The sequence below is a fragment of the Lepidochelys kempii genome, chromosome 3 (assembly GCF_965140265.1).
Source record: "Lepidochelys kempii isolate rLepKem1 chromosome 3, rLepKem1.hap2, whole genome shotgun sequence".
Classification (NCBI taxonomy): domain Eukaryota; kingdom Metazoa; phylum Chordata; order Testudines; family Cheloniidae; genus Lepidochelys; species Lepidochelys kempii.
The window spans coordinates 140,447,937-140,470,587 of NC_133258.1; the positions used below are offsets into that span (position 1 = coordinate 140,447,937).

At 40.3% G+C, this 22,651-nt stretch overlaps 2 protein-coding genes across 2 annotated transcripts in view; both read right to left on the bottom strand.

Annotated features, from left to right (window-relative positions):
- The window catches only part of HNRNPU (heterogeneous nuclear ribonucleoprotein U), a 296,525-nt gene that overhangs the window by 41,549 nt on the left and 232,325 nt on the right, over positions 1–22,651 (bottom strand). The window lies entirely within an intron of this gene.
- ADSS2 (adenylosuccinate synthase 2) overlaps positions 1–22,651 on the bottom strand; it is a 48,181-nt gene that overhangs the window by 2,243 nt on the left and 23,287 nt on the right. The window contains exons 5-11 of the mRNA XM_073338279.1: positions 21,217–21,283; positions 17,177–17,284; positions 16,838–16,919; positions 15,097–15,223; positions 12,235–12,389; positions 11,434–11,558; positions 6,823–6,920 (exon numbers count right to left, since the gene is read on the bottom strand). Coding sequence (XP_073194380.1) covers positions 6,823–6,920; positions 11,434–11,558; positions 12,235–12,389; positions 15,097–15,223; positions 16,838–16,919; positions 17,177–17,284; positions 21,217–21,283 — 762 coding nt within the window. The remainder of the gene's footprint in view (positions 1–6,822; positions 6,921–11,433; positions 11,559–12,234; positions 12,390–15,096; positions 15,224–16,837; positions 16,920–17,176; positions 17,285–21,216; positions 21,284–22,651) is intronic.

Here is a 22,651-nt window from a genome sequence, read left to right on the forward strand (position 1 = left end):
TGGCCTACATTATTTTAAACCATGGGTGTCTGTTCAAGAATACTGAAGAGCTTATTACATAGTAGAAAGTTCTGGTATGTTGAAATCGAACCCACTCTAACACAAATTCAGATTTAAGGTGACCGCCATCCCGTATATACCAGTATTTCACAACGGCACAGGTATTAAAAACAGACTTGTATGTTGTTGCAAAATGTTGGGACTTATCTTCATTAGCGTGAGGGACTGCCAGAGGCACCCCCTGACTTCTAGTGAGACACATTACAACTGAGATCAGCTGAGGCACTCGAGCTAGTAGCCCTCTGTATGAAACAAGAGAAGACTGTAGGTGAGACATTATCAGTGAAGAGCCCTCATCTCAGAGACTCACTTCCCCTATGAAGTTCAAAGAATCCAAGTCTGTTAACATTTAGAACACACTGCAACACTCCTATTTTCCATATCTGAACCCAGCTTCCCAGGTGAATAAAGGTGCAGTGAAGTTAATGCATGTTAGGGACTTCATTTCATATTCTTTTATTTTGAAATTTTATAGGAAAGTTCTGGATGTCAAAATAGATCAACTTAGAAGAATTACATCATGCCTTTTGGAAAAATAAAGCACATTTTAAAGAACTGCTCATGTAGTCCCAGGTTTTCAGAAGAATTCAGTAAGGCCAATGCTGAGTGCTTTAGAAAACCCTTTAGTGTCAATCCAGCCAGACCTTTACCAGACAGGCCAACTGCCTTTGTTCTGTCCAAAAACCAGCAAAGTTAGCTAAATATACTATTTGTCAACTACATCAATAAGAATGTGCTAGGGGACAGCATTAAAAAACAACAACCTACACTAACTAGATGCCCTCAATAGCTCAGAATTCCTAAATAGGTACATTTTATTTGTCTGTTACTGGCATTACTTTGTTCTCTAGAAGAGGAACAGAAAATTTCTTACCAATAATTTCCTTTCTGCTAGCAACGTCTCCCACAATTCTTGATGTCTGGGCTGCTCTCCTCTCACTGCAGCTCATGGAGGCGGATCAGAGTTTTGGACCCGCATGTTCTGGCCATGCCCCCTTAGCTCCTACTTGCCTCCAGATGAGTTATTCCCAAGCTGTAAAACTTTCATAACATTATTAACGAACGTTCTAGAGATAACAAAAATAACTATGTACATTAGACCAAGGAAGATGGTCTTATGGTAACAATTCTGCTTAATATCTGACTCTTGACTCATGAGCCATCCATGGTGAATAGAATTGTGGGAGATGATGCGGCTAGCAGAAAGGAAATAATCAGTAAGACATTGTCTGTTCTGCATCCGAGCATCTCCCACAATTCCTGACGTTTAGGAAGTAGAGAGCAGTGAACAGATGTAGAGAGGGTTATAGAAAAAGGTCAGAAAAAGGAAAATTGTATCCCTACCCTAAATATTTTCCTCAAAGGCCAAAATCATATCCGGGCAAGCACCTGCAGCACTTTCCTGCCAAAGGATGCCTCTGCAGAGGACAGGATGTGCAGTGCGTGATAAAGGTGCATTGGACCTGGTGGCTGCCTTACAAATTTCCGTTGTGAATTCATTACCTCTTTCTGCCCACGAGGTCATCAGGGATCGCATGGAGTGTGCTTAGATTCCTTCTAGAACTAGGATCTCTGATGCCTTGTATGTTTCCACAATGCATAGTCTAACCCACCAAGTAGTAGAGGACTTGGAAGCTCCTAGTCCTTGGAATTTTGGCTGAAAGGATATAAACAGAACACCTGATCTCCTTATGGAGTCCGTACCTTTGAGGTACATTTTCAGAACCCTTTGGGCACCTAAGGTGTGCCACATCTCCTCAGTGAGATGCTGTGGCCTTGGACAGAATGAAGGTAGAATCACCTCTTGGGAAGAGCGGAAAGACCACCTCACCTTCAGGGAAAAATTATTTGAGTTCTGACCACCACCTTGTCCTCATGAAACATGCAGTAAGATTCCTGCATAGGGAGCGCTGATAGCTCCAACACTTGTCTGGCGGGACGCGAAGGCTATCAGAAAGCAAGTTGTGATGGACAAATAAAATGCTGACATTGACATCAAGGGAACCACGGGACCCTTTGTCAGGGCTCTCTGTACAACGGCCCACTTGGGAAAAGAGAGGTCTAATTGCTGGCTTGGATAACTGGATCGCCCTAAGCAATCTGGCTACCTGGGGGTTCTCTGCCAGAGAACTTGGGAATTATATGAATATCACTCAATTAAGGGAAGACATCAGACATGCAGTGGTGCTAGGTTAGAGACCTTTGTCAAAGCCTTTTTGAAAAAAAGGCAAGAATTCTGGTTGTCTTGGATTTCTAGGGTTTGCTTCACATTCCTGGCATCAGCTGCAAAACTAGGTCACAGGAGAGGAGTATGCTTTCAAGTCAGTACTCTTCTAGAAGAAAGAAGTGTTCTGTTGGCTTTGGAGGACAGACACAATGATACCACTGCTTCCCTTTCAATAACCAGGCTATTAGATGCAGCTAATTTGGTTACAGATGAAGAAGAGGACCTTGTGAGAGGATGCCTTGTCTCTTTGGGAGCTGCAGTGGTAGTCCCAATTTCAGCTCTCTCAGGTCCGAAAACCAGGTCTCCTTGACCAATGGGGCGTTACCAATATTACTGTCACCTGTTCTTATTTTATTTTCTAGACCACCTTCCCTAATAATGAGAAGGGTGGAAATGCACAGAGGAGGCCCTATGGCCATTTGTGTGATTGGGTATCTGTCCTCAGGGAAGTTGGGGTCTATTTCCCTAGTGAAGTACTTTAGTCTCTTTGAATTCATGTGGTTTGTGAATAGGTTGGTCGAGAGCAGGCTGAATGACTGGACAATTTGAAGACTTCCTGATTCATGCACCACTTGAAGTGGTTCACCTTGCTCCTGTTGAGCCAGTCCACCTTCTGGTTCAGATCTCCCTTTATGTGAGCTGCCCTGAGGGAGAGGAAAGAATGCTCTGCCCTCTGCATGATTTCCTTTGCTTCAGCATGTTGCACTGCCCTTCTTGTTACCACCTTGGTCATAGACATGTGACAGTGATGGTGGGGTCTGACCTAATCAGGACTGGTTTCCTTCTAAGCTGAACTGGAACATTTGTAGCACCAGCTTGACAGCTCTTAGTTCTAGAAGGTTTATGTTATAGGTCCCTTCCTCCAGGTTCCAGATGTCTTGAGCTATTTGGGACCCCAGGTGTGCTCCCCAGTCCTCCAGCCTGGTACTGGTTGTGAGGATCAGGGGAATCTGGAAGGCGTATGAGCACCCTTGCAGGTACTGCCCTAGGTTGATTACCATTTTAAGGAGTTGATCACCTGTGCCAGAACCCTTACTTGATCTTTATAGCATTCTGGGAAGTAGTACCATACATTTAAGATGAAGCCTGGAAGGCTTCTGATGCATGATTGTGCCCAAGAAGGCTCAGTGCAATGGCTAGCCTCTTGCAGTTCTAAAACTATGTGAGAAAGTCTTGAATTTTCTGGAACCTCTCTAGAGATGGATGTATCCTTGCCATCAAAGTATCTGTGTCCATTTCCAAGTGAGTTATTTGGGTGGACAGATTCAAGGAACTTTTCTTGACATTGATAATAAAGCCATGAGCCTGCAGATTCAAGGTCAGAGACATAGCTCTGTGTGCAGCTGCTGGGGATGGAGCTCTGGTTAAGACGTCATATAGGAAGGGATACATGTGGATCCCCTGTGACCTGAGTTTGCTATGATTATCTCCAACATCTTTGTAAAGACCTAGGGGGGCGAGGACAAGCCTAATCAGAGATATTGATAATACCTCCTGCCATAAGCAAAGCTTACAAACCTGCAATGGCATTGTCTGATAGGGATGTGGAGGTATGCATCCACCAGATTCACTGAAGTCAGAATGGCCCCCTGGCCTGACATTGTAGAGGTTAGGGTCTTCATCTGGAACTTTGTTTTCTTTATCCACTTGTTGAGCTTTTTGATATCTATAACAGATTCCCCCGTACCACTTCTCAACAATAAAGAAGATGGAGTAGAACCCTAAGAATCTTTCTTCTCAGGAAACACTCTCTATTACTCCCATATCCAGGAGGTGAGAAATCTCATTCTGGATTAGACTGCACTTTACAGGATCATTCAAGATTGGGGACTCGATGAAAAATGGATTGGGTGGAGCCCATAACTTGAAATATTTCTGACTCACTATATATCTTCCTGACCCACTGGTCCATCCATGGTCAAAGTAACCCATTCCTCCAGGGCTTTCTTCCCAAGCCACAGTTCCAAGCCTTCTCTCTGGAGAACCTGCTGTCTTTCTGCTGTTATTTCCACAAGGATGAAGGCTGAAAGGAATGCCTTTGCCTGATGGCCAGCCTGTACTTCCTCTCAAAAGCATGGTGTGGCATTCGAGAGGACTGTTTAGATCTTGCGGCATTGTCTGCCACTACCTTGTCTAGCTTCTCTCAGAAGGCTTCCCATGAATTTGGCAGAGCACTGAACTTGCTTCAAGTGGCTATCCATCTTCCAGGGATGGTACCATAGGAGGCACCTGGTCACTGAGCTGGAGGCCATGGCTTTGTCCAAGAATGTCATTGCTTCTTGACGCTGTTGCCAGGGAAGCTTTCTTTAAAACAGAGCCAAGTCAGGGTGATTTTGATACTTGAGGGCTCCGAGATCTTCCAGTCAGGAGAAAGATGCTCTCACAAAACAAGCAGCTGCTAAGAGTGTCCTGAGGGAGGCTGAGACGACCTCAAAAATCTTTGCGAGAAAAATGGAGGCAACTCTCTGTGGGGTCTTTAGAACTCCACTTCTAAGGGGATAACTATATATTTAACCAGGGATACGATGCAGCATCAACCTTTGGTATCTCCGTAATCAGGACTTTTGATTCCTGAATCTTATAGAATATAAGATCATTTCTGTTAATGTGCTTGCCCTTGTCTGGCTTATCTCATTCATTCTCCTATACTCCTCCTTTGAGGAAGTAATTGGGAATCACAGCCTCGGGAGGATTTTGAGGGGAGAAATTTGCTCAGGGGCTTACTCTTGGAATTGGCCTTTAATTTCTCAGGGGGAAAAGCTTTGCCAAGTCTTTCCCTGGTCTGATTGGAGACAAAGTCTAACAATTCACCATTCTCTGTGGAGGAGGGGAAGGAAAAGGTGTCAGAGGAGTCATACCTTTTAGATTTTCTACACCTTTCCTTACCATTTTCCCACTTTGATTTATTAGCTTTTTTAGCTTGCTTTGAGAGCTTACAAGCTCTGTCACAGCTTTGGGAAGGCCTTTTGCAGCTAGCCGTGCTGAGAGCCTGAAATCCTCTCCTGAGAGCTCTTTCTGAGTCCTCGCCTGCTGGGTCCAATTCCGTCATGGAAGGGGAAGGGGAACCCTTTCCAAAGCCCTCCTGGCCAAACTGGGAAGGATAGAGAGAGTGCTTCTGAGCTCCGCTTCTTTTCCCAGGGTGCTCTAGACCAATTTTAGAATGGCGTAGGGGGGAGTGAGACACTGCAAGTCTGCCTTTTGTTCCCCAGGGGGCCCCTGGGGCTACCCAGAGTTGACTGAGGTCCTCCTCATCCTTAGAGTTCTTCCCTGCTCTGCCCATAGACTCCTGGTCCATTTTTCCCACGTTGGAGCTGCAGATGCTCAGGTGGGTAGAGGAGGAGTACAATTCAACATCTGCTGAGCTTGCAGTCTCTCAGATGGAGCACCATTTGGATTTCATTTGTTGCTTTTTAGACTGCTCTACTATATCTGGAAGGTGCAGAGGAGCCAGTATGGAGCACTGCAGCTGATGTTCCAGGTGTTCCAACATCTGGCTAAAAATGGCCTGGGGGAGTAGGGGCAGGGAGGAAGATCGCTATTCACTACTGCCCCAAATTTTGACAAAAAAGCACCCCCTTTAGGCAGATGTGAAGGCAGCAGCTGTAAAAACCGCCATCCATATGCTGCCACAGAGAAACAGAAACTAGAAGCAAGCAGGAGTTGAGAGGGGGTGGCCTGACCATAAGGCTCTAAAACTCTGATCCGCCTCCATGAACTGCAGAGAAGAGCGCATCCCAGATGTCAAGAATTGTGGACTGCAGAAAAAAAAAAAATTCAAAACTATACTGGAATAAGCTGATCAATAACTATCCAAAGGAGATATTTAATAATAATGAGATAAAGTCATCAAGTAGAGTTTCTAAGCCTTTTCTTTAAAAGATTTTGTATCACATATCTGTAAGTCATCACATATGTGGTAGTGATTTCCTTATACATGATTCATGCAATTACATTCGATCATCTCACCTGCTACTAATTAATCTTTACCAATACTACATTAAAACCCCCAAAGCAGCTTCAAAACATTCTTCAGGTAATAACTTCTGAGCTTTAGTACTAGAACTATACACACACTAAAAAGTGAAAATTCCTAGCTCTCTCATTCCAGGGATAGACGCAGCCATCAATATCTGGAGATATTTTTCCATGCATAGTAATATTGCATTTTTAAAGTTTAATACTATTTTGAATAATTTATAGTATCTAAATGTATTAGTTCCCTCTGAGACTTGTACAGTTAGATTCATGTAATAAATCAGGCTGAATTAAAGGTAGCAAAATAATAAATAGTATCAAGAGTAAAAAAAATTAGGCATTTTAAAATTATTTTTTCTGCAAAATATTTGGCAGCTATAAGAGCTACAGGATGCAGTGTGAATGCCTTTTAGGCACTCGTTGAGATGACATGTATGGCTTTGGCACTTGTGCAATCACAAGCTCATGAGGCACAGAAGTTTTATCTACATGTACACCCTTTTCAAAGTACTCTGAACACTTTATGACCTCTCAACACAGTAATTATAAAACAGACTCACCAGGAAAATGGGGTATGATTTCACCATTTAGTATGTAAGCAACTCCAACTTTGATTTCTGGAAATACATCCAAGATATCCAATTTTGTTACAGCCAATCTATTTTTTTTTAAAGAAAAACAAAAACAAAAACAACAAGCCCTTCCTCTGTTAATGGCATTTTATAGACTCTGAGTTATTGGGCTAAAACTTAACTACATTTCTTTCCACTTGTCACATGCAAAATTAAGCTCCCAAGCAACTATGAATCAAATCAGGAATAATTTTAGTATGTTTAATAACCGGAAGTTGGAATTAAAATTTCTATTGTTTTTCATTGTTTTAAAACAAAGTTCAAGTCAATAAAGAAAGATACAAACAAGAAAGCTATTGGACTGATACCAAATCTATTGAAATAAATGGGAGCCTCTGGACCAGATCCTGAATTATGCCCTATTTCACACAAATATGAAAAGATCATAATCCAAGGGACAGATTTCCCCCTCTCTTAAACAGAATGAATGGTCTACAGTTTTAGTGGAACAATTACAGTGGACGTGAAGCTGGATAGGAGTCAACAGTGTGCCCTTGTTGCCAAGAAAGCTAACGGCATATTGGGCTACATTAGTGGGAGCATTGCCAGCAGATCGAGGGAAGTGATTATTCCTCTCTATTCAGCACTGGTGAGGCCACATCTGAAGTAGTGTGTCCAATTTTGGGCCCTCCACTATAGAAAGGATATGGACAAAATTACAGCGAGTCCAGCGGAGGGCATATGGGGTTGAGGCACATGACTTCGGAGGAGAGGCTGAGGGAACTGGGCTAATTTAGTCTGCAGAAGAGTGAGGGGGGATTTGATAGCAGCCTTCAACTACCTGAAGGAGGGTTCCAAAGAGGATGGAGCTAGGCTGTTCTCAGTGGTGGCAGATAACAGAACAAGGAGCCGTGGTCTCAATTTGCAGTGGGCAAGGTCTAGGTTGGATATTAGGAAACACTATTTCACTAGGAGGGTGGTGAAGCACTGGAATGAGTTACCTAGGGAGGTGGTGGAATCTCCATCCTTAGAGGTTTTTAAGGCCTGGCTTGACAAAGCCCTGGCTGGGATGATTTAGTTGGTGATGGTCCTGCTTTGAGCAGGGGGTTAGAATAGATGACCTCCTGAGGTCTCTTCCAACCCTAATCTTCTATGATTGTAATTACATAGGTTGCTCTGTTTACTTTTTGACTTTTAATAGTCACATTAACATCTCTCACAGAAATCAATAGGACAATTACATAGATTGAATGAGATGAAAATAAATGCTGTGAGCAAAGGAGCCAAGAAGGGTAGAACAATATATTTTATGATCACTTCCATATTTTGTTATTTTAAATGTGTGACTGACAAATTGTGAGTTAATCTAGTGCGCTAATTAAAAAGTCCACAAAAAACTTAGCTATACATCAAATGACTTCACTAAGTAACAAATATGTGGTGATAGCATTAACTGATTTTGGATAAATTTAGTTCAAATGAGATAAAACAATCCTGAGGTCTAATGCAGTGGTTCCCAAACTTATTCTGCCGCTTGTGCACAAAAAGCCCCTGCTGGGCCGGTTTGTTTACCTGCCGCGTCCGCAGGTTCGGCCAATTGCGGCTCCCACTGGCCGCGGTTCGCTGCTCCAGGCCAATGGGAGCTGCTGGAAACAGCGACCAGTGCGTCCCTTGGCCCTCGCTGCTTCCAGCAGCTCCCATTGGCCTGGAGCAGCAAACCCCGGCCACTGGGAGCCGTGATCGGCCAAACCTGTGGATACAGCAGGTAAAACAAACCGGCCCGGCCCAGCAGGGGTTTTCCCTGCTTAAGTGGGAGAACAAGTTTGGGAACCACTGGTCTAATGAATGGCTTCTAATATATTTGTTCAGCAAGCTGTTATATAACAGAGCTGAAATTAAACATTAAAAGCACTATTCAAACATGTAACTAGATCAGGAGTGAAAGTAGGGGGGTACCGGAAAAAGGTAGCCGCCAGTACTGGCCTGTACTGCTGACTTTAAAGCACTGCCACGGCAGCGCTTTAAGAACTCTGCTTAAAGCATTGCTGCGGCAGCGCTTTAACATTGCTGCCCCTTTTGCACCCCCTGATCGGTGGCCATGCCGGGTCCCTACCAGCAGGGCTGCCAATGGGGTGGCGCAAAAGGGGCAGTGACGACCCGGCAGGGCCGCCGCTGTGGGGGGCGCAAAAGGGGCAGCAACATTGCTGCCCCTTTTGCCCCCCAGCCGCCGCCGAGGAGTGCGGAAAGTAGCAGCTGCCCCAGGGCCGCGATTTAAAAGGGCCCTGGGGCGGCTGCTGCTGCTGCTACCGCAGCAGTGCCAGCCGGAGCCCCGGGCCCTTTTAAATCACTGCTGGAGCCCCGGGCAGCCCGGGCCAGGGAGCGCAGATGGACTGGCTGGGGGATGCTGACCCCCATCCCCGCCCCTTCAGCCCGAGGTCCCGCCTGCCCCTTCCAGGTTGGCCAGAGCAGCCCTGTACTGGTAAGAGCTGCATTTTACTTTCACCCCTAAACTAGATGCACAGATAACATTTAAAAAGTTGCCCAGATTTGGTTATTTGTCCAAAAGTAGGCAAGGACAAGGAAAATTAATGGGAAAATTTAAATAAAGATTTACATCTACACTGGTCCACCTTTTATGCTAGACAGTTTCATCTAAGCTTTATTTCAATGCTCCTTGATTTTTTTAATTAAAAATTTCAGAGGTAATTTGCAGTTTTAAATTGAAAATTTTGTATTCATTTAAATCTACTCCTTGGCATCTAGTACCATTGGCTATTATATATTAAGGCTCCCCAGCTCTGGAATCATAAAAGTGCCGGCAGATGCAGTTTTGTTTTGTTTTTAAAAGAGGGAGGAGTGGGAGAGAAGTGCTAAGTAATGTAAACCAAATGCAAGCAGTTCTTGGAATTGCATGAATAGCGAGTCACTGTGTACTTTTATTAGGGAGACAGGTAGGGAAAACTTTAAAAAGTTATGTGAATCACTGAAATATAGACAGATAACACAAATTCCAGCGGGGTGGGGGGAGGAAGGTATTTTAACCTCCATGCAGTTTTTCTGTACTTGTATTTTTCAGAGCCATTTCTGCTGCTAGTTGTGTGTTAAAAAATTCTATGTCATGGGGAAGCAACTCCGAAGAGTGGGGACAGGGAGAAAATGAAAGATGTGTTCAGAATATCAGGGAATCCCATCTGAGACTGACAAGATATGATTAAGTATATTTTTTAAAAACAACTTGCAAATATGTGATATTTCCAGTGTCTTCTGACATTAGCACTAACTATACACTATACTGACAAGTAAGACTAATATTAAAGTGTTAGCCTATTTCTCATGGCATACAAAAGCTGGAAACAAGTTTAGAAAATGTACATGTTGGAGTGTAGACTGAAGTTATTTTATACCTTTACACAATTGTCATAAATATAAAGGGAAGGGTAAACCCCTTTAAAATCCCTCCTGGCCAGAGGAAAAATCCTCTTACCTGTAAAGGGTTAAGAAGCTAAAGGTAACCTCGCTGGCACCTGACTAAAATGACCAATGAGGAGACAAGATAATTTCAAAAGCTGGGAGGAGGGAGAAAAAACAAAGGGTCTGTGTCTGTCTGTACGCTGCTTTTGCCGGGGACAGAACAGGAATGGAGTCTTAGAACTTTTAGTAAGTAATCTAGCTAGGTATGTGTTAGATTATGATTTCTTTAAATGGCTGAGAAAAGAGCTGTGCTGAATAGAATGACTATTCCTGTCTGTGTGTCTTTTTTGTAACTTAAGGTTTTGCCTAGAGGGATTCTCTATGTTTTGGATCTAATTACCCTGTAAGGTATCTACTATTCTGATTTTACAGAGGTGATTCCTTTATTTCTATTAAAAGTCTTCTTGTAAGAAAACTGAATGCTTTTTCATTGTTCTAAGATCCAAGGGTTTGGTTCTGTGGTCACCTACGCAAATTGGTGAGGATTTTTACCAAACCTTCCCCAGAAAATGGGGTGCAAGGGTTGGGAGGATTTTGGGGGGGAGAGACATGTCCAAACCACGTTTCCAGTAAACCCAGATAAAGTTTGGTGGTGGCAGTGGAAATCCAAGGGTAAAATAATTTTGTACCTTGGGGAAATTTTAACCTAAGCTGGTAAAAGTAAGCTTAGGAGGTTTTCATGCAGGTCCCCACATCTGTACCTAGAGTTCAGAGTGGGGAAGGAACCTTGACAACAATATTTTAGTGCAAATATTCAAAGTATTTTAGGACAATCAAATATACCTTAAAACGCTACATTGGACCCAAAAATGGGAAGTGTCATATACAAGTTCTGCTCTTTAAAAAACTTAAGTATGGAAAATGGAGGTATCATATATATTCACAATTCACTATCACTTTGCACACACACACACACACAAAAAGATGGAATCAATTGCCAAGCTAACTCGCAAGGTAGGTAACTTTTTAGGCTGATTAAACTTTTAGAGTGTTCATTTGAATAGAACCATTTTCTACCAATGCTGGTGAGAGTTTCAGAAGAATTACTTACTAGGAACTATACAATTTGCTATAATCCATGTTATGCTACATATGAAAGCCAACTTGTCAGCACCACAGAATACTCACGCAGTAAATCCATTAATCATGTGGGCGTATCTGAGTAACACAAGATCCAGCCAGCCACATCTTCTTTTTCTACCAGTGGTCACGCCAACCTCCTTACCTCGTGTCTGCAGCAATTCTCCAATTTCCTGATGGAAGATTTTCATGTCTATTAGCACAGTTAACAGAATATAGTAATAACCTTAAAGTCCCCCCATGATGCACAAAGCTATCCACCAAGACAAAAATACAAACAAGTACCTTTACTATTGCTAGTGTTTTGTTTTTTTTAAATATAAGAATGCTAATTAAGCAAGCCATTTTCTCAACACTGCATTTTCATTCAGCTACCTACTTCTTCACAACAATGTTGTGAAGCTTAAAGAAGTCTGAGATACTTGGCAACCAGTGCTGCAAATTCAGCTAAGGATCAAAAAGGCAAGCTGCTTTTGGTGCAGAATCTTTACTCCTGGTGGCTTGCCTTTTTACAACTTGACTGCTGGTGCATGTGACAGAATAAAATTAATCTTCCTCTCTGTCAGCTTCAACAGTTCTGCAGAACTAAAAAATACGCAACAACTTTATAAAATAAGCACAGATGGATCACTGCACCCAGGCAGCAGATTTGTTAAATGAGAAAGTTACTTTTCTGAGCATAGCTGTATTTTAAGGCAAAAAATGCCACTAAGTCTCACACAGAATCTGATGCTGAGAATAGTTTTGTACAGGCCACAATATGCCCTTAGCTTTAAGCAGTATTATTGGCTAAACCTATGAAACATATCCAGTATTTTCCCACTTGTTGATCATATGAGTAATGCTTACGTTATCTTGTTCTGTAGGAAAGGCACCGATTCCAACTCTGGTTGTATATGCTTTTACAACTCCATATACTTCCCCAACATTCTGAGGTGGCATACCCAAACCTGTGCAAACGCCTCCAACTGTACAATTCGAAGAGGTCACAAAAGGATACGTCCCTAATTAAAAACAAAAACAACCACAACAAAAAAATGGAAGAGAACTGAAAAGTGCTATCACACTTTCTGAGAAAGAAACACACACTGGACCTTAAATTATTTTTTCAAGTTAACCAACCTGGTAATTTCATACCTATTGGGAAGAGCTCATTGGTGGATTTCGTAAAGCTATGAAGAACACCAAAATAAGTACAGTTTGCAGTTAGGTTCTCTTTTTCATATTTAATAAAATTCCTAATTTTCTTCTGTGCAATGTGCATTCCTGCCCCACTAAAACCAACAGGAGATTTACCACTGACATCAATTGGCACAGGATCAAGCCCAGATAGTGAAGCAACTTTGAAGGGACATGCAAGTCAAAAATTGGCTTGCGTCACCAGAAAGTATTGTCTGTGTCTCTACTACATAGTACATTCACACACAGCAAAAATATGAAGATTTTGAAAGGAGACTGAAGGCATGTCTACACTGCACACCACTGGCATCAACATACGTGTAACTACAAACTGCAGCGTCCACACTCGTGTGTAGCTACATATGGCCATGAAAGGCTCTGGTGGGGAGTAGACAGTTGGGAAAGGCTTTGGAAGTTCCCCACTGCGGGAACCTTTCCTCACCACAGGAAGCTGCTGGAGCCTTTCCACACTGTCTGAGTCTTTCCCTGCGGTGGAGGGCAGAGAGACACTACATTGCTATGGAGTGGCACTGCTTGGGTGCATAGAGAGCTGTGTAGGATACATACCCTAAGGGTTCAGAGATGTCTTCAATTTTCTCGCCTAAGCAATGCCTCACTGTCTACACTACTATTTATACCTGTGTTATGGAGGCGTGGAGTGTATGTACGCTACATGTCGCTTGTTAGGGTATAGATATTCAGGCCTGTCTGTAAAGGCCTATACTCTAAGAATTTAGGTGTATTCTTATCACTTGGCTAGTGATAGAGGTATAAAAGAAAGAATCAAAACCACTGTCTGCCAGTGTAAGGGCCTTCTCTTACTGTGACAGTTTGTGGCCCTGTGCTTAGGCTCAGGCCTTTGGCTAAGCAGCAGAGGCAGCCATAAGCTGGGAAGCGAACGGTCACATCCTCGCATTCCAAACTAGTCACATTGAAATAAGGTGCTATTGGGCTGTTAGGCACTATCAGGACAGGATTGTATTCCTATCACCTCCAGAGAAAGGGAAGTGCCTAGAAAATGTAAAAGGAAACTTAGTTTGATAGCATCCTGTCTGGCAAGAACTCACTTATCAATAGCTGGGATGTGAAATCCTCACTTCTGTATTGTTTTGTCATTATAGTTCCCACTTTGCTGTTGTTTGTCTGTATAATCTCTGTCTGGTTCTGTGATTGTTCCTGTCTGCTGTATAATTAATTTTGCTGGGTGTAAACTAATTGAGGTGGTGGGATATAATTGGTTACATAATCATGTTACAATATGTTAGGATTGGTTAGTTAAATTTCAGGAGAATGATTGGTTAAGGTATAGCTAAGCAGAACTCAAGTTTTACTATATAATCTGTAGTCAATGAGGAAGTGACTGGGTGTGGGTGGGGGTGGGCGTGGGCATGTGGGTGTGTGAGATGGGAACAGGGAATGGGGGTAAGAAAATTGGAATCATGTTTTGCTAAAGGGGGAGATGGGAACAGGGAATGGGAGTAAGGAAGTTGGAATCATGTTTGGCTAAGGGTAGGAATGGGAACAGGGACACAGGTGTAAGGCTCTGTGGTGTCAGAGCTGGGAAGGAGGATACTAAGGAAGGAAACTGGAATCATGCTTGCTGGAAGTTCACCCCAATAAACATCGAATTGTTTGCACCTTTGGACTTCGGGTATTGTTGCTCTCTGTTCATGCGAGAAGGACCAGGGAAGTAAGTGGGTGAAGGAATAAGCCCCCTAACATCGCTGTAAGGAAATGCAGCACAGATGTACACCCTGAGAAAACACTTTAACATCCAAGAAAATATCGAATTTGCTATCTCAAATGTAGAGGTATAGCATGGAGAAAGTAGTTCTCTCAGGTAGATAGTTCATAAGCCATGTAAGTAAAAAACACTATCTTTAGTTTAATAAGCTCACAATAGCCTGTAATATTGCATACTTTGAAGTATTGTAGTAATTTACACTAAAAATATCTTGTCATACTGTAAAATAAATGTATATAGAAAGAACATCACTGCTAGGTAGCTCAGTTCTTTTCATAAAGTATTTTCACAGCTCTGCTCCACAACTGTGAGCTATGAAATATGACTTTTATAAATGCTAAGAAAAGCCCATAGTAATTTACTCAGCTTTTTAACAGGACTGCTATATGCAAATTAACTAGTTAATTGCATGTGATTGGTTTAGCCAACTATAACACCAACACCATTCAACAAGTTATTCTTAAAAATCAAATCAAGGGCCAATTCCTGACCTCATGTGTGAATACTTTTACTGACTTCCAAAACACTTTAGAAGAATTTCCTAAATGTAAATTAACACCTCTTTTTTCTAAGACCCAAAACTCAAAGAGTGGTTTGATTTTTGGGGGGTGGGGGGAGAGAATTTTAGTGTGGAGTCAAAATCTGACCTAAAATAGGAAGTCTAGTGCTTCCTCATAATACAAAACACACATTTTCCACAAGAGCACCTATGCATGGCACAGCCACTAGACATTTTCCCTTCATGGCACATACATGCCACCGTGTTTCTCAGAAAAAGTTATACCTACCAAAATCAATGTCCAGTAATGCTGCATTTGCACCTTCTACTAAGATTTTCTTTGGTGGTCCATGTAGAGCCTCATGTATGAAATAAACACCATCTTTCACCATGGGTTTAATCCTTTCTATGTAGCCCTAAGTAATACCAAATAATTTTTAAAGATTGATTTTAATTAGTAAGTTATAAATCCAGAATGATTAGGTGTACAATATACTCTAGTTATACGTTGCACTATGATAAAGCCAGCCAGAGGCCTTATGAGTACTGCTCTGCCATATAAGTAACCAGGTTAGATTTGCAGTCCAAGTGCTACTGCCCATACTGACAACCCACTCATTCCTTTGGCATAGAGGAAATGAAGTGGGGTACACATTCAGAAATAATCCTTCATAGACAATTCTAGAAAGATACTGGGCTTTCCTGTGGTGCTGGTCATCCCCCAGTTCTATTTGATCAGAAAGATGTGAGGGGCACTGTGTGTTGGTAATGGAGGCCAAGGGCAGAGATAATGGATATGAGGATCTCTTCCCACAAGGACAAAAAGCAAGCAAAAAATGAAAATCTAATCCAAAAATTCTTAAACACAGCATTTTGAATATTTTACAAATACAAATCTGAAAGACCAAATTAATACTCAAACATGTAGCTAAAAAGAAACATTTTATTACATTCAGCAACTTATTTGCAAGTGTTTAAGACTTCCCACAAAAGCCAGTACTCTGAAATTCCATTAGTGACAATCTGGAACCCATGGCCTAATGGCTCTATATTTTTATGCTAATGGAGAGAGGGGTTGTCTTACTATTACCTATCAGGAACTAAGCATTTTGTAACATGCAAATTAGTACTGAGCATACGTCCTGTCCCCCCTAAGTATAAATAGATGCTGTCCCATACTAATGACTTGGTTTACTTGGAGCACACAGCTTTACTCTTTCAACATTTTAGTATACCACTGTAAAAAGCACAATAAATACAAGTCACTTCCCCCCAGGCACTGTGATGTTTTTATGTTTCCACTCCACACAGTAAATTGTTGATCTATTGGCTCCCCCACTCCCACCGCCCCGAATATAGTGCATATGTAAGTATAAAAAAAGGATTACAGACAGGTAATCTTCAACTTCAACATGTAACTGATTCTCGATCAATAGGGCTCATAGATTTCCACAGATAAAAAAAGTACATAATTTTACAGTTAACTGGAAGGGAAGAACTCCAAATGCTCCACTCTTCAACTTATCTGTGTGTCAAGAAACTGGGTCCAATGATAATCAAGAAACTGCTAAAAGGATAACTTTTTCTCGTGGATGTTTGGTAATAAAGTCTTTGCTCAAGTCTCTTTAGAATTCTAACAATTAACTGCAGTGTTCAGACTTATGTTCTCAGTTCTCTCCCTGTTCTTCATCATAACAAATTTGCTTTCAAAACCCCTAATTTTAACACTTACTTTTTTGGCTGATGTATGTTAAGAAACTTGAGGTGACATTTGTGTTCTAAGCACCCAATTCCTTTTTAATTTAAAATAATCTTCCTGAAGTAGAATGTGCCAACAGAGCACAAAGTAAGACTGACAGTCTTCTTAAAATAAGAACTAGAAATCTATTTAACAATTGATATATTATCAGACATATGTGGGTTATTTATCAAAATAGAAACTCACATAAATGTTTCATGATCTGCATTCTAGGGATTCACAATAAGAGCACATACAATTAAATAATTTGTTGTAACACAAATAGTTTTACCTTGAGTTTTTTCAATTCCCCTTCAAGGTCTATCTCTAAGGTTGGATATATAGCTTTGTACTGGTTAGCTAACACTTTGAACCTGAAAGGCAAAAACAATTCTTTCATAATTTTACTCAGCAACATTTTAAGATTTCATTTGCCACCTCTTGATATAAAGTTACTTTGTGATTACACTATTAAAAGAAAATTCAGATAGATGCATCCAGTTAAGACTTTCTGGAATATAAATTAGATATTTACTGGAACATGCCAAAAATATACCATTAATATAATTAGGGTACTGTTAGTCTAAAGTTATGCTTGAAAGGTTACATTTCAAATATAAACTAGAATTACCTCTCAGAAAATTCACCGAAATCGGAAACAAGATCACACATTCTGAGGCCACTTCGAGCTGCTTTTGAAGAATACACTGGACCAATCCCTTTTTTAGTAGTTCCCAAGCTTTCAAAAAAGTAAAAGTCATACATATTACTCTCAAAATGAGAGGACAAAGAGCTAATTTTAACTGAAGTGACAAAAGACACAGGACTACATTTAAAATATGTATGTGAAATCTTTCAACAAACACTAGAAAAGACCACCACCACATAGGACCAAGAAGAACAGGAACATTGCTCGGTATCAGAAGAGGAAATGCACAGACTGAAGTTTCAGAGATATGAAATACCTTCAAGAATTAATTGGATTTGCAGAACTGCTAGCATCTGAAAAATTAAGCAGCTAGTCTAAAACAAGAAGGTATCTAAATTGTTTCTCCTGAAACAATGTAGGACTGACACTAGTCTTCTTTTATCTGGAAGTAGAACTGCAAAATACAATTATTTGTCTCCACTGCTTTCAGAGAGGAAGAACAACAGAAAAACCTAGACCTGATCAGAAGAATGAGAAACAAGCTAATAAAATGGTAGTCTGCATGGCACTCGTGGCAGTTATATAATCAAACAGATGGTATACTGTATTGAGAGATTGCAAAGCAACTTTATTCTCAATTTCCAATTAGAAAACAAAACAGGGCTTCAAAAAAATCTAATCTTGTATTAAGTACATTGATATCTACTGATGAAAAACTCTATTATTCTAAATGTATTATTCATTGGTTATATAAGACTTGAATTTTGGCAAAATCTGATGACTTCAGCAAGGATTCCTCATATACAATTTTGTCCTAATTTTTAATTCTAAAGTCCTGTCATGACATTTCACCAAAATGAATGGTTTGTTTTTTTTTTAAGTTTTAAAGGCATTTCTGAGAGGCATCATAAGAAAGCTCACCTAAAATGGGCTTAGTACCTGTGTCTAAACCATTCTAATTGGACTAATATACAGCCACAATATACAGCCTTCTGAGGCATCATCCACTGTTAATTGGATAGGGACATTAATGTTTAAGCTTCTAAATTCACACCAGTATTACTTTTGTGTGCCCAGAAGTGCCTGAAAAACAAAACTGGTCAAGCCTCTGAAAGTTTGCAATGTAAAGTTAAGACAGAACAAATCAAGTGAAATCAGTAAAAAGATTAAGGATGAATTTGGAGTGAGAAATAGGGGAAAGGGAGCACAGAAGTTACATAATACAATGTTAAGTTTGTAGGTAGACAAGATGTAACACGAGCCTTTTGCTTATCAATATTAATATTCTTATTACAAATTAAATAAAGCTGAAAGTGAATTCTGAGGGAGAGCAGACTTGAGCAAAGGAACGGAGGGTATGTTAAAAAGGGAGAGGACAGAGTAGATGGAGAGGGAAAGAAACTGGAGGCTGGCAGACATGATCGGGCCAAGAAGATGAATGGTTTATATAGAGCCATTGCATTTTCTGATAGAAAACAGTTCTGGGACGTCTAGTGTTGGACCCGATGCAGGAGAGGGAGGTTTTTGGAGTTCTGTCCCCAGAAAGTACAGTGGAGAAGACAGCAGTAGTTAGATGTTGCTGGGACTTTATGTCCACTGTCTGTGGTAGGAAAAAGGGTGAACAGGCTATTGTTTTATTTATCTCACAAAAACTATGGGATTTGTTTTTTGGTGGGCACTCACTGGAGTTGAAATGGGAGGAGGAATGGTGGAGAGTGGAAGATGGGAAGAGTAGGGAGGCTACCCTTGAAGGATGTGCAGATCTTGCACTCACTAGGAACATGGGTATCACACAAAGAGCAGAGCCACTGGGAATGCCTGTCTCTGATCAGAATAGCCACACAGCAGAAGAAATGGCCCCTTTTTAATCCAGCATTCCCATGGAAAAAATAATAAAAAAAGAGAGACAACCCAAGAAAGGGAAGTTCTAGCACTTCTAGTTAAATATATCAAAGAATAAAAGGATTTTTTTTTTTAAAAGAGAAAAAGGAAAAAAAAAGGAAAAACTAAGAGGTAAGTAACTATAAACAATCTAAATGCTAAACAGGTAACAGACACGTGCTGCAGACTTCATCTCAGGCCAATGGCAGTTGAGAAGGAACTTAGGGTGGTTCACCCATGCAGCCCCATATAGCCTTGTCACAGGGCACAAGGATGTATGTGGAGCATGCACAGTCCAGGCACCACTATCAAAAGATGCAGGCATACCTAGGCGGAGCAGGTGAGTACACAGACAAATGGGAGAGCACAAAGAAACTGAGATAATACTGATCAATATGATAGGCAGGAATCTCAGTAAACCAGCTACCTTAGAGTTAAGTTTTTGTAGGTACCACAACAGATATGAGTTTTAAAGATGGATTTGAAAAAGGACAATTAAGTGACTTTGCAAATGCTTACACAAAGCTCCTCCCATTTGCCAGAGGCAGAATAGGAGAAAATGCAAAGGTACTCATTTGAAATTTTAACAAGTGGGTAACAAAGGTTGGCATTATTGGTAGCATGGAGGCAAAAGCATGAAAGAGATGATAGGTATATTGTTGGTCATTATCAATCCAGACTAGAGTCAAACCAGCAATCTAGAAACAAAAGTTTACTTTCTGTTAGTGTTGAGACTGGATCCCTCAGGGATAGATAACAATACTGTCTTCAGCCTCAGGTCACAGAAAATCTGACCCCTAAATATATTGTATTTTATTACTCACTTAACTAAAATAGTGAGAATTTGACAAGCTTTGTTTTACCATCAGCTTGAAGCATTACATGACTGCTGTGAGATTTCTACAACATATATCACCAGAGTGATACAAAATAGAGTGAAAGATCTTAATACTCAGATTTCTTGTTTGTAAATTAAAAAGGAAAATTAAACTAATATGTAGTTTGTACTGTTAATTTCTTTGAATGCAGATTAACACGGGGAAAATAATCATTTATTGGTTAGGTAACATAAGCCATTCTATTGAAGTGTTCTATGTTTGCTATAGAGAGGTTCTCTCACAGCTAAGTGAGGATCAACAGTGTTTCTATTACAAATGTCATCTTGCAGTGATTTGTAAGTGGGCCATAAAAAATTGTTCTTAGCTAAAAGTTAGCATGCAGATATCTGCTCATAAAAAAAAAAAAGATTTTTTTAGTTTGCTTTTTCATTCTTAAATAATTGGAAATGAGAGCTAGCTAGCACTGGACAAAGACAAGCATGGAGTTTTCAGCGTGACCATGGGCAGAAGTAACTGAAATCTGTTACCATCCAATAGCGGCTTATGTGCAATGAGATCGTCTCAGTGCATTTCCCTGAGCACAAGTGTCCACTTCATGAGGTCAGTCATGAATGATCCCTTTTACTGGCAGCAACAGCAAAGAGTTACTCACTCATTCGTCCATATAGACAAATCTTCCATACCTGGGCTGAAATATACTGGCACCTTAGAAATTCACATAATATGTTTATTTTCATTTGCAGATATATGTTATGTTGTTCATTCAGCCAGCTGCTTCCATCCCAGAGCTGGCAAGTTACTGAAACTTACAAAAATACCTTGTGATTAGGTTGTAAGTTTTAAAATTCATAAAAAAGCTCAGATAGAACAGAGATAGCAGGTGGCATATAATGCACAGCATGAACATTCATGTTTCATGTGCACTTCTGAACAAAGCAAAAATTAGTCAATGTTACTTCAGTTCTGCCAGTCTTCATAATTTCTCAGCCCAGGAGACAACACTACTCAAAGATGGCTCTTTAGAAAAAGACCTAATTTAAGTTCTGGGAAGCGTCAGCTTTTTTGTCCCTTTCTGTACCAAAAATATTGTGGTATGACCCATACTTTAAGACTGTGATCCTATTATTTGTCATTGGTGGGACACTTATGTTAAGATATGTCTAAAAATGAATCCCAGAAAACTTCATGCTACTTTATCATTATTTTATTGTTTTAGGGTTTGTCAAGCTTTGAAAACTGGATTTTTTTTTTGTTTTAAACTTCATACTCCCATATTTTCACACACAAAAGAAAATTACATACTTCTTTCCTGCTTGCTCTTGTCTTTGTTGTTCTTGAATGCCATCTGCAGCCTGATGAAAGTCAAATACTAAGGAAATTAAAGAAAAACTCTTAAAATGCAAATTTGGACAAGACTGCATGTGCAACAATTTGAAACTGAAATTAATGATATCCACATGATTTTTTCTCAATTTCTTTGAGTGCAGATTAACATGGTGAAAATAATCATATATTGGTTAGGTAATATAAGCCATTCTATTGAAGTGTTTTATGTTTGTGATAAGAGAGGTTCTCTCACAGCTAGCTGAGGATCAACAGTGCTTTTTTTCCTACATGGAGAACAAAATGGTGAACTCCAAGTAAGAAGCATGCTGTAAAGTTTGGAGCCTTCTTCCTTTTTGTAAGTTACATCTTCTATTTTGAATGGTCTTCAGTAGAAAAAAGAAGCCTCTGAAGCATCTAACAAGTCTGAAATTGTCTTAGTGTTCTAGTTGCCAAATACTGTACCACAGACCTGTGTATGCTTTAAAAAGAAAGACTTTCAGAGAGTAATTAGCATTTATTCCAATTTTATACTTGCCCAAAGAAGGAAGGAAAACACTATACAACCCAACAAACCCAGCAAAGGATATTTAGTAACAAGTCATATGGACAAAGAGCAAGTGAGACATTTTAACTAGGACTGCCAAGCGATTAAAAAAATTAATCGCGATTAATCGCACGCTGTTAAACAATAATAGAATACCTTTTATTTTAAATATTTTTGGATGTTTGCTACATTTTCAAATATATTTATTTCAATTACACACAGAATACAAAGTGTACAGTGCTCACTTTATATTTATTTTTTATTACAAATATTTGCACTGTAAAACAAAAAACTATTTTTCAATTCACCTCATAGAAGTACTGTAGTGCAATTTCTTTATCATAAAAGTTGAACTTACAAATGTAGAATTATGTACAAAAGAAACTGCATTGAAAAATAGAACAATGTAAAACTTTAGAGCCTACAAGTCCACTCAGTCCTACTTCTTGGTCAGCCAATCACTCAAACAAAGTTGGTTACAATTTGCAGGAGATAGCGCTGCCTGCTTCTTGTTTACAAGGTCACCTGAAAGTGAGAACAGGAGTTCGCATGGCACTGTTGTAGCTGGCATTGCAAGAGATTTACATGCCAGATGTGCTAAAGATTCATATGTCCCTTCATGATTCAACCACCATTCCAGAGGACATGCTTCCATGCTGATGATCGGTTCTGCTTGATAACGATCCAAAGCAGTGTGGACTGATGCATGTTCACTTTCCTCATGTGAGTCTGATGCCACCAGGAGAAGATTGATTTTCCTTTTTGGTAGTTCTGTCGTTTCCGCATCAGAGTGTTGCTCTTTTAAGACTTCTAAAAGCATGCTCCACACCTTGTCTCTATCAGATTTTGGACGGCACTTCAGATTCT